We start from the raw sequence: 13275 nt of genomic DNA on the forward strand, positions 1-13275 counted from the left end.
GTACAGTGCCCCTCTGTACATGGTGGTCATTGTGGCCAAAAAACTCAATCTTTGTCTCATCTGACTGTACAGCTATCCTCCAGAAGGCTTTTTCTTTGTCTGTGTGGTCAGCTTCAAACTTTAGTTAAGCTTGAAGGTGTCAATTTTGGAGCAGGGGATTATTTCTTGGATAGAAGTCTCTTAGTCCATGATGATTTGAACTGTAGACAGTGATCCATCAGCTTCCAGTTCATGGCAGGGCTGTGCCATGGTGGTTCCCAGGTTGTTCCTGACCATCCAAACCAATTTCCTTTCAGCCAAGGGTGACAGTTTGGGTTTTCTTGAAGCAAAGTGGCTTGGCAAAGTGACTGCACCTCACAATAATTTGGATACAATTGTTTGAACTGATCTTGAAATTTGCAGTTGTTTAGAAATAGCTCCAAGAGACATTCCAGAGTTGTGTATATCTGTGATCCTCTTTCTCAGATCTGCACTGAGCTCCTTGGACTTTCCATTTTACTGTGTGTTGGTCAATCCAATGAGTGCTGTAAACAAACCCTTTTTATGAAGGCACAGAGAAGCTACCAGCTGTAGTCAGTCATGATCACGAGCAGGAAGTTAAGAGAATTTGGCCTTGGCAAGATAAGAGACATTTTGGAAGTTTCAGCACCTCTGAATTAATAATTAAGTGAGCGTATGTAATTATTTGACCCTGTATGTACTGTATAATTTTGACCCTGTGTTGATTTCAGAAAATCCAAAGAAAATTAAAACTTGTGCACCAAATTCTAGTGCTTTTTTTAAGTTAAAGATGTATGATGCACAATCATTCTGCCACAGAAAAAGAACAGTTCAGAGAAATTACTGAAAGCCCAAATATTGCCATGACGTTCATATCCAAGATGACATTCATGGCACTGTATGTAAACTTCTGACCACAATTGTATATTATTTTAAATAACAATCCTATGGAGCAGTTTTATGATTTTGGTTTATGTGAAATCTAATCAACAAGAGAACCAAGTGTATGAATGTGACCTTCTCACCACTACCAATAATTCTATTTCTATTTATTCAGTGAACCCTGGTTGAGTCAGGTTATTATTTTGGAGGAAGCTCAGCGATCCGCTGAGATCAAAGTGCAATATGTTATGAGGTTAACATGAAGTAATTTATAGGTACGGTCCATGTCACCCTTTCTCTGTGCTAAACATGCACTTCCACTTGTACTCGTAGAGGGCAACGATGTCAGCACCTCTTCATAACCCTAGATTTATATCTAAAGCCAAACAGCTTGTCCCCGACCCCACCCTACAGCCTTTTCTCTCTTTGTCTTCCTTCCATCCTCTCGAAACTGACCTCGAGTCACATGATACCTCTATGACGTTACGAATTGCCTGGTCTTTGTAATATAAAGCTGTGTGTACATTTGTGGGAACAAAAATATTTGCTTTCAAAAACAAAATCACATTAGTGTACATGGCAGAGGAAGAAAAAGCCCTGAGAGCACAGAAAGGGACAGTTTATCGTGCAGCCATCCAGCATGCTCAGACAGCTGAACTCATCTTTCATCTCCGCACCTGCTCCGGTCCCTTGTTCCCACTCAGCGTTAGAGACAGAGGGACTCAGCAAGAGGTGCACAGACACGGAGTGAGAATAGCACTGAAATGACTGCCACCTGCTGTATGACAGAGAGAAATGAAGCTGTATCTGGATGCATAAGATGAAAGCGTTTGATCCTCAAACTAAGCATGCTGATATAGGAACAGATTTTCATTGCTTTGATACTAATCCCAGTCTCACTAATCCCAGACTCAGAGAAGCTTTGCGAAGGTTTACCTATTTTACCTTTCATGGGTTCTACTCTTAATATTCTGTAACATTCTGTTCAATTCAAAATGATTTTTCCCCCACATACTGTATCTGTATTCTTTATACAAGCACCTGCTGGAAGGAGGATCCCAGCAGAAAGGGGTTTCCTTAAATATTGTTTATATTGTTGGTAAGTGATATTAAAAAGATATTTTGCGGTGACAGATAGTCACGATATTAGAGATGAGGTTTAAACTCTACCTAATGTCTGTCAAGAGCTTGACAGTGAAACTGTTAGGGTTGGGCAATGCATTCTATCACAAGGTCTCAGATAGGCAGCTGCATTCATATTTCAAATCCATAAGGACCACCAGGTTTCATGACACGTTTCCACCAAACACCTAACGAAGCAAGCAGAAAAACTGTATCCCTTTCATTCAAACCAAAAAATACAAATATTTGTATTTCTGTCATCAGTCCTTTCTTGTTAATTGTACATTGATTGGACAGTGTGTGTTTAGTCTGTCTGTGTTTAGTTCCTCCTCTAGAGCTATTTTGTGAGAAAAAGGATGAAGGAATAAATCTCATCTCATCTCATTATCTGTAGCTGCTTTATCCTGTTCTACAGGGTCGCAGGCAAGCTGGAGCCTATCCCAGCTGACTACGGGCGAAAGGCGGGGTACACCCTGGACAAGTCGCCAGGTCATCACAGGGCCGACACATAGACACAGACAACCATTCACACTCACATTCACACCTACGGTCAATTTAGAGTCACCAGTTAACCTAACCTGCATGTCTTTGGACTGTGGGGGAAACCGGAGCACCCGGAGGAAACCCACGCGGACACGGGGAGAACATGCAAACTCCGCACAGAAAGGCCCTCGCCGGCCACGGGGCTCGAACCCGGACCTTCTTGCTGTGAGGCGACAGCGCTAACCACTACACCACCGTGCCGCCTGAAGGAATAAATATCCATCCAAATGAAGATCTAGGGGCATTTCACCTGACACAGTTGATAGGATGTCTGAAGGGGGTGGCATGGTGGTGTAGTGGTTAGCGTTGTCGCCTCACAGTAAGAAGGTCCAGGGTTCGAGCCCAGTGGCCGGCGAGAGCCTTCCTGTGTGGAGTTTGCATGTTCTCCCCGTGTCTGCGTGGGTTTCCTCCGGGTGCTCCGGTTTCCCCCACAGTCCAAAGACATGCAGGTTAGGCTAATTGGTGGCTCTAAATTGACCATAGGTGTGAATGGTTGTTTGTCTCTATGTGTCAGCCCTGTGATGACCTGGCGACTTGTCCAGGGTGTACCCCGCCTCTCGCTTTTTAGTCAGCTGTGATAGGCTCCAGCTTGCCCGCGATCCTGCACAGGATAAGTGGTTATGGATAATGGATGGATGGATGGATGGATGTCTGAATATACAGTCTGTGACAGAAAGAAATTAGCCCCAGCATCACTTCTTCTTATCACTCTTTGTATTTTCCCCATTGCTGTTATGATTGTTTCTACAAAAGTCCAAAATAATCCACTTCAAGACATTTGTTAACAGAATATAATCTAACCTGAATGCCAAAAGTAAAATCTTATGTTGATGTGTTTCCCATTTATACCAGCTGTCCCTGGGTATTAGTTCACATATGTATATTACATATATAGTATATATACATACATAGGAATGAGACTGCTGGGTGAGGCAGAACACAGACACTGACCCAGAGGTTGAAGTAAGAAAATAAATTCTCTTTTATTTAGAAATTAGGTGAGGGAGAGGGGCAGCGGAGGTGAGCTGGTGTGGAAAGAGTGCAGAAGGTGGAGTTGGTTGAGCAATGGGTCGTAGAGCACTGGGGAAAGCCCAGTGGCCTTTTAATCCCAAGCTGAAACAGGCATGGATTCCCTGGGTGCTCTGTGTGGTGGTCGGGGGCACCTTGTCTTCGTCATCGGCAATCTCACTTATGCAGCGAGGTAAAGAGGACAGCATGAGCAGTATCGCTGTGCTGAAGCTCGACTGACTTGAGTGGTGCTTTGTGGTGATTTCTTCTACTCCCCTGTTCTCTTGAGGAAGGTAAAGAGAGATGTCGCTTAACTGGCTGCAACTGGGGATAGGGGGTTCGGTGGCTCTGCCCCACGGCCACGCACCACTCTGCTTTCCAAAACACCACGCTGAATGGGGAGCTGTCCTTTCAGCACCAGCTGCACGTACACACTGGCTAACTGAGGCGCCACGTGGCCGCAGGGCAGAGTCACTTAACCCCCTATCTCCAGCTGCAGCCAGTTAAGCGACATCTCTCTTCAACCTCCTCAAGAGGACAGGGGAGTACAAGAAGGTGCCACTATATATATACTATATTCTATCCACATTCACTGGATATGAGCAATTGTGCGCTCTGATTGGCTACTTTACTACAAGGCTATCGGCTCATATACTGTGAGTAGAGAAAAACAAAATGGTGGAGCATGTTGCTGAACCAACCAAGGACAAAATAAAAACTCTACTCGAAAACTCAGTATTAATGCCCAGGCTTGTAGTACTTGAGTCCAATACATGCCCTAATTTTAAGGACTCATGACTCGACTTGGACTTGAGCACTGATGACTCGGACTTGGGCTCGGACTCATGCATTAATTGCATCCGGACTCGTAAATTGGAGATGAGGACTCTGATTTTATCTTTATTTTTTTGTAACATGCCATAATAATTTGGCATAAGATATTTATATCTACATTAATTTTTGTACTAATTTTGTGCAAGAGTGTCACAAGCCGACTGTCGCACACACCGTAAATGACTCGCACCTGCACAGGATTAAGGCACAATCAACGCGCCTATATAAAAACTGTGAAAACACACTTTGCGAAGTATCGAGTTGCGTTGTTGACACATTACTCAGCCTTGTTTCCTTATTTGGTTTCCTGATCCCTGATTTCCTGTTTCAAGTCTTTGATTCTGCCGAGTCTACGATAGCCTGTTTGTGCTTCGCTCGACCTATTGCCTGTTTCACTGTTTTATGATTTTGCCTGCCGTTCTGGATTGTTTACCTGTCTTCACTTGTATTAATAAACACACCTTCTGTACTTACATCCATCTCCCAACCATCTCTGACAGAATACTTCACGATCCCTGACAAACAGAATGCACATTCACTTGTTCATACGTCACATTCAGGAACAAATTAATGTTAATGGCGCTGAAATGGCCACCATCAAATGGTGCAATTAGAGTCTTGGACTCGGATTTGACTCGGATCAATAGTGGACTCAACTCGAAATTTTGTTTAACGACTCGGACTTGGAACACTGGGGACTCGAGGCTAGACTTGGATTCGAGGTTTAGTGACTTGACTATAACACTGTTAATACCAGAATTGATGTGTTTCATCACAATACATTTATATAATTTATTTTACAGCTCAACAAACACAGTTGAGGGTGCAGTCCCTCTTTAAGTTCTCTGACTGCCTTATTATGCTGTAAGAACACTGGAATTGAAACACTCAAAGCTGACTTTTCCTCCACAGAGCTGCTGGAAACGAGGACCATCCGGCCATTCAGCTTCTCTTTCAATACCAGCGACTACCGAATCCTCCACATGGACCAGGACCAGGGCCGCCTTTACCTGGGCAGCTGTGAATATATAGTCTCTCTGGACATGCAGAACATCAACAAGGAGCCACTTATTGTAATACACTTTTGCAAGAGTTAATATTTTAGTCACTGAATTGAACCGAATAAGCAGTGTTTATCAGATAATACGCACTGTAAACAGTTGGATGCAAATGTTTCCATGGCCTTACAGTGGTGCTTGAAAGTTTGTGAACCCTTTAGAATTTTCTATATTTCTGCATAAATATGATCAAAAACATCATCAGATTTTCACACAAGTCCTAAAAGTAGATAAAGAGAACCCAGTTAAACAAATGAGACAAAAATATTATACTTGGTCATTTATTTATTGAGGAAAATGATCCAATATTATATATCTGTGAGTGGCAAAAGTATGTGAACCTTTGCTTTCAGTATCTGGTGTGACCCCCTTGTGCAGCAATAACTGCAACTAAACGTTTCCAGTAACTGTTGATCAGTCCTGCACACCGGCTTGGAGGAATTTTAGCCCATTCCTCCGTACAGAACAGCTTCAACTCTGGGATGTTGGTGGGTTTCCTCACATGAACTGCTCGCTTCAGGTCCTTCCACAACACTTCAATTGGATTAAGGTCAGGATTTTGACATGGCCATTCCAAACATTAACTTTATTCTTCTTTAACCATTCTTTGGTAGAAAGACTTGTGTGCTTAGGGTTGTTGTCTTGCTGCATGACCCACTTTCTCTTGAGATTCAGTTCATGGACAGATGTCCTGACATTTTCCTTTAGAATTTGCTGGTATAATTCAGAATTCATTGTTCCATCAATGATGGCAAGCCATCCTGGCCCAGATGCAGCAAAACAGGCCCAAACCATGATACTACAAACACCATGTTTCACAGATGGGATAAGATTCTTATGCTGGAATGCAGTGTTTTCCTTTCTCCAAACATAACACTTCTCATTTAAACCAAAAAGTTCTATTTTGGTCTCATCTATGTACAGAATTATTCCAATAGCCTTCTGGCTAGTCCATGTAATCTTTAGCAAACTGCATCCGAGCAGCAGTGTTCTTTTTGGAGAGCAGAGGCTTTCTCCTTGCAACCCTGCCATGCGCACCATTGTTGTTCAGTGTGCTCCTGATGGTGGACTCATGAACATTAGCCAATGTGAGAGAGGCCTTCAGTTGCTTAGAAGTTACCCTGGGGTCCTTTGTGACCTTGCCGACTATTACACACCTTGCTCTTGGAGTGATCTTTGTTGGTCGACCACTCCTGGGGAGGGTAACAATGGTCTTGAATTTTCTCCATTTGTACACAATCTGTCTGACTGTGGATTGGTGGAGTCCAAACTCTTTAGAGATGGTTTTGTAACCTTTTCCAGCCTGATGAGCATCAACAACGCTTTTTCTGAGGTCCTCAGAAATCTCCTTTGCTCGTGCCATGATACACTTCCACAAACATGTGTTGTGAAGATCAGACTTTAAATAAAACAGGGTGCCCACTCATATCTGATTGTCATCCCACTGATTGAAAACACTTGACTCTAATTTCACCTTCAAATTAACTGCTAATCCTAGAGGTTCACATACTTTTGCCACTCACAGATACGTAATATTGGATCATTTTCCTCAATAAATAAATGAACAAGTATAATATTTTTGTCTCATTTGTTTAACTGGGTTCTCTTTATCTACTTTTAGGACTTGTTTGAAAATCTGATGATGTTTTTGGTCATATTTATGCAGAAATATAGAAAATTCTAAAGAGTTCACAAACTTTCAAGCATCACTGTATATGACATTAAAAAAGACAAACATATTTTAAACAACAAGACATTCAGTGTGTAGCTCTTACAGATGTTCCTTCATTATCAGACATAACAACAGTATTGAAAATGTCTGTGTTAATATACTAGTTAGAGAAAAAAGATATCTTTATGAATGGAGCATCCTCCTGAGAACCAACTCATAGACTTGTGTCCTCTGTAGTTGACATTTGTTTTACATGCACACCCTCTTACTCTTTCAAGCTATTCACTTGAATCCTAGAGTGTTGTAAAGAGTACATCCTGGGCTTTCCAATGATATATCATGTGACTAGGAGGGTTGCTGGGAAATTCCTAGTAAGGAAATCACAACAAAAGAGAAATTGAAAGACACATTTTTTTCTTGGTTCCCAGGAGGATATAAATCTTTTATCACAATTTGCATGCTCAGCTTTTGCCTCTGTGACTGCCTCCAAACCTTTTCATATTCTCTGATCAACGTTTGAATCCTGTTAGTTGTAATACTGACCCCCCTCCACTTGACCCCACCCACATTCTCCCCTACCTGTCATTTCATATGTTGCCTACCTCAGAAATTCTTTCTTTTTTAATTGATAATTATTTTTCTGTTAAATTTTGCATTCATTTTGAATTGTTGAGCTCTTTTTTTTGCAATTAACTTGTATTACTGTAACAGAGATACATTTTCCTTTTTATCATTTTTCATACAGAAACCATGTGGAATGCAAACTTTAGTAGTGAATTATATATCACGTACAGCACACGTGTTTTAATGCCATACACTGCTTGCTGTGAACTGTGAAACCTGATCTCATGAGATATTTAAATAATATTGGCTGGCTTTGAGTGGTATATCAGATATATTCCATTCAGCTAGCATGATATTGAACGAGTCGAAGAAGAGTTCAGTATCATGCTAGCTGAATGGAATATATCTGATAGACCATGAAAAAAAGCCAGCCAATATTATTATTATTATTATTATTATTATTATTATTATTATTATTATACATAGACACTATTTTCATATCAGCATTCTTGAAGGCCAACTCAAGCTTACCTGCGGCTTGGTGCTGTTAGCATGGCAGTCCAGTTAGCTTCCACCCGACGTAGCAGCAGCATTAGCGAAGGCCTATGCTAGCTTACCCGCGACTCGGTGCTGTTAGCATAGCAGTCTAATTACCTTCCAGCCGGTGTAGTGTTAGCAAAGGCCAATGCTCGAATATTATTAATCTCGAATATATTATTAATATTATAATATCAAGCCGAATATTATTATTATTATTATTATTATTATTATGTTCTCCGTGTAATTTACTTAGTTACTTTTAAAATCAACATCGACAGCTACACACAACGGAGCAATCTGGCAGTCAAAATTCTCTCAAAATCTTCCGTTTTTAACGACGCAAACCTGGTGGCCATGTTTGCTTACAAATTGTCACTGTCACTCGCTAACGCAGAAGTTTTACATCTCCGATGTGTAACGTTGTGTTGTCTTGACAATGTGCAATATTGTAACAATATTGCACGCTCATTCTCCATTGGGGAGAGTGGCGTAATACACAGAGGATAAGTAATATGATAACAATATTACATCTCATCTCATTATCTCTAGCCACTTTATCCTGTTCTACAGGGTCGCAGGCAAGCTGGAGCCTATCCCAGCTGACTACAGGCGAAAGGCGGGGTACACCCTGGACAAGTCACCAGGTCATCACAGGGCTGACACATAGACACAGACAACCATTCACACTCACATTCACACCTACGGTCAATTTAGAGTCACCAGTTAACCTAACCTGCATGTCTTTGGACTGTGGGGGAAACCGGAGCACCCGGAGGAAACCCACGCGGACACGGGGAGAACATGCAAACTCAACAATATTACATGCTATCAATAAACCCACTAGAAGGGAATAGAATACGTTTTTATTCAATGGAACAAGTGGCCCGTATGTATAATATTTAAATAATATTAGCTGGTGTTGAGTGGTATATCAGATATATTCCATTCAGCTAGCATGATATTGAACAAGTCAAAAATGAGTTCAATATCATGTTAGCTGAATGGAATATATCTGATATGTATATATGTATATATATGTATACGATGAAAAAAATCCAGCCAATATTATTATTATTATTACACATACACATTCCTTTCATCTGTTCAATGTGTCTTTCTCTCAAAATCGTCCATATTTAACAAAGCAAACCTGGCAGCCATGTTTGTTTACAAGTTGTCACAGTGACTCGCTAGTGCGGAAGTTTATGTCTCTGACATGTGACGTCATGTTGTCTTGACAACCATGCAATATCGTAAACCATATTCAACGCTTATTCTCCATTGGGTAGAGTGATGTAATGCATGTAGAGTAAGCGATATGCTAAACGAATGAAACCTGCTAGAAGGGACTAGAATACATATATATTATTTACCAGCTGGGAGGTCCGTATCGTGAAATACCGTGACTGAGGTCTTGAAAGTACTGAGTGAGGCCCTCTGGGCCGAGGTCAGTATTCAAGGCCGAGGTCACAGTATTTCACCATACGGACCGACCTTAAGCTGGTAAATAATATATTTATTTTTTTCTTTACCAAATTCTAACAGAAAACAAGAGCGCTTGAAAGGGAAAACCGAGCCGAGCCGCCATTTTGAATCCTCATTCTGTAATGCAAATGGCTTCCTCCTCGATATACAAGTGCACTTCCATGGCAGGAAAAAAAAACTACATTTTGCCGCCTATGTAGTCCCCTTTTTATACAAAATTGAGTTATTCAGGATTCAGTCATGTTTTTGCTCGGCGTTAGCAACAGTTACAGGTTTTTAGCTTTCTCCTGAAATGTTTTGTTTTATTTCTTCTTTCTCAGGGTAGTAAAACTCGCTTTCGCTGTGAACACTGTCGTTATCGCTATCCATGCTGTAAAATTAATGCTATTCTCCTGAGAAATGCTGGCAAAAATTTGTACAATTTTTGATAATCTTATAAATAAATCTTATTAAAAAAAGATAAATGTTGACAAAAAATGCTACTATGTTTGTTGCTGTTGTGAACGAGCGAGTCGCCAGAGGTCCATAACCGGGGTCCGTAACTAGGGTCTGTATCGTAGGATACAGACCCGCTCGCCAGCCAATCAGAGCACAGGATTTGATGGAAACCGGACCGCGAAAAAAAATAAATGTTTTTATTCCATCAAAAAAGTGTCCTGTATGTATAATAATCATCGATATTTTAATGAGTGATGTAAAGTGTTTCATTTGATTTCCTTTAAACGTGGTCATAAGAGAAAGTAAGAATGGAATGCTAACCCTACTCCTTAACCTTAACCTTTGTAACTTTTCATACAAATTGAGTTGTACAAATTGTTCATGTTGGGAATCTTCTACAGTTTCAGGTTTTTTTTAAATATTATAATTACAGTGTATGCACACAAATTATACTATCTAGTGTAGTGTATAACTCCCTGTTTGATGCTAGATCCACTGGCCTGCTACTGTCCAAAGAAAAGCGGAGTGCAAGATGGCAGGAAAAGGAGGACAAGTAAGTCTACATTAATCCTGAGTCTTTCTGTGAATGAATGCTTAGCTTTTAGGCATAAGTCTATAACTAATTATAGCTCACTGTCTGATTTTGGGGTTTTGATGACCTTTCCACGTGTGGGTGAAAAATTAAATGAGTTCTCCCAAGGCATGAAATGCGACTCATCTTTTCCTCCTCTCGTTACAGGGAGAGTGTGCAAACTTTGTGCGCCTGATTGAGCCATGGAACAGGACTCATCTGTACACATGTGGCACTGGAGCTTACAAGCCCATCTGTACCTTTGTCAACAGAGGCTGGAAGGCTGAGGTGTGCACATAACACACAAACACACACATGGCCACGTACCGTATGAGGCCTGAATACAACACCATTCAGGTTTTTAAAACTCCTTGTTCTGTCAGAGTAAAAGCCTGGGGATTATCCTGTCCGTGTGTTTGTGTACAGGAATACCTCTTCCGACTGGTGCCTGGCCACGTGGACTCTGGGAAGGGAAAATGCCCCTATGATCCACGCCAAGAAAATGCTGCCGCTCTAATCAGTGAGTCTGTGCTCACTCCGTCTCTCCTGTCTTCCTCTGAAATTCAGAAAAAAAATGAACTCCTGTGGCAGAGTCATACTTCATTAACATTGATTAATTTTTGTCTCCACATCATTCTCCGCCTTTGCCAGATGGGAACCTGTATGCTGGAGTGCATGTAGACTTCATGGGCACAGACCCAGCCATATTCAGGACTCTAGGAGACAGACCTGCTGTCAGGACAGAGCAGTATGACTCACGGTGGCTTAATGGTAGGATGTGAACAGAAAGAGGATGTATTTCAAGAAACAGGCATAAATGTCTCAGAGTTATGCCAAGTTAAAATCTGTTCAGGTTTTAACACTAATCTTTATTGTATTCTCTTTCTCTTAGATCCAGTGTTTGTAAAAATTCAGAAAATTCCAGATAGTACAGAGAAGAATGATGACAAGCTGTATTTTTTCTTTCGGGAAAAGAGTTTGGATGCAGCAGGGGGCAGCACCCCCAGTGTATTGGCCCGAGTGGGCAGAGTTTGTCTGGTGAGAACTTGAACAAATAGAACTGCTAAGACATTTCATTTTGATTCAAACATATAATCTTCATTTCTTTAAAAAAAATGTAGGCTTCCTGTCTGAGGACTAAAACACTCAAAATATATACTACGTATTATGCTATCCACATTCACTGGATATGAGCAATTGCGCACTCTCATTGGCTACTCTACTACTAGGATATCAGCTCATATACCATGAGTAGAGAAAAACAAAATGGTGGAGTGTGTTGCTGAACCAACCGAGGACAAAATAAAAACTCTACTCGAAAACAAAACGCCAAAAATTATCAAGTATTTAAAATAGACAGAAATAGCTAAAATAATTTAGTTTTTCTCCCCCCAATAGCGCCTGTTCCACACTCCAGCCCAGTTGGTGGCAGTAATACACCTTTAAGTTGGTTTGCCCACCTCCAAAAAAACCCTGAAGAAGAAGATCTCATCTCATCTCATTATCTCTAGCCGCTTTATCCTGTTCTACAGGGTCGCAGGCAAGCTGGAGCCTATCCCAGCTGACTACAGGCGAAAGGCGGGGTACACCCTGGACAAGTCGCCAGGTCATCACAGGGCTGACACATAGACACAGACAACCATTCACACTCACATTCACACCTACGGTCAATTTAGAGTCACCAGTTAACCTAACCTGCATGTCTTTGGACTGTGGGGGAAACCGGAGCACCCAGAGGAAACCCACGCGGACACGGGGAGAACATGCAAACTCCGCACAGAAAGGCCCTCGCCGGCCACGGGGCTCGAACCCGGACCTTCTTGCTGTGAGGCGACAGCGCTAACCACTACACCACCGTGCCGCCTTGAAGAAGAAGATGAGAAGAAAAACCAAAAAAATGCAAAAAAAAAAAAAAATATATGGAATAAAAGTATTTTATGGTAAGAATGTATCTTTTTTTAATTTTCAAGAATTATTATTATTATAGCATTTTTCACAAATTGCTACTGTCATTTCGCCGGTTTGTTTACATTCTAAGCGGAAATAATTTTGTCGGATGTTTTGTATAAAGTTTTTATTTATTGAATTTGCAAAAAATTAAAATGCATTGTTTCTCAAAATCCAGTGAATGTGGATAGAATAAAACAGTTATTCCACTCAATCTCATCACACGTGGCTTACAGCCAACTCGGTGCTACACGCCTCGTCGGCTATCAGCTCATGTACGACTCGATTTTGTGGAATAACTGTTAAATGTAAGAACTACTACTCTTAAAGAAAGAAATATACGACATAATGTAAGAACTACAACTCTCATAACATACATGACTTAAGAACTAAAACACTTATTACACACGAACTCTAACAAGACTATAACACTCAACATATGTATCATTACCTCCACTGACTTTGTTGGAGGAGGTTATGTTTTCACCTCTGTTTGTTGGTTTGTTTGACTGTTCCCAATGGAAATCAAAAATTCGTGAATGGGTTTTGATGAGGCGGCACGGTGGTGTAGTGGTTAGCGCTGTCGCCTCACAGCAAGAAGGTCCGGGTTC

General features: G+C 41.1%; 1 protein-coding gene across 2 annotated transcripts in view; it reads left to right on the plus strand.

The window, feature by feature from the left end:
- Positions 1–13275, plus strand: part of sema3gb (sema domain, immunoglobulin domain (Ig), short basic domain, secreted, (semaphorin) 3Gb) — an 81202-nt gene that overhangs the window by 49689 nt on the left and 18238 nt on the right. For both annotated transcript variants that reach the window (XM_060931976.1, XM_060931977.1), the window contains exons 3-8: positions 5302–5462; positions 10637–10699; positions 10886–11005; positions 11144–11237; positions 11369–11488; positions 11610–11755. In XM_060931976.1, coding sequence (XP_060787959.1) covers positions 5302–5462; positions 10637–10699; positions 10886–11005; positions 11144–11237; positions 11369–11488; positions 11610–11755 — 704 coding nt within the window. The remainder of the gene's footprint in view (positions 1–5301; positions 5463–10636; positions 10700–10885; positions 11006–11143; positions 11238–11368; positions 11489–11609; positions 11756–13275) is intronic.

The sequence above is a fragment of the Neoarius graeffei genome, chromosome 10, assembly GCF_027579695.1.
Source record: "Neoarius graeffei isolate fNeoGra1 chromosome 10, fNeoGra1.pri, whole genome shotgun sequence".
In the NCBI taxonomy this organism is placed as follows: Eukaryota; Metazoa; Chordata; class Actinopteri; order Siluriformes; family Ariidae; genus Neoarius; species Neoarius graeffei.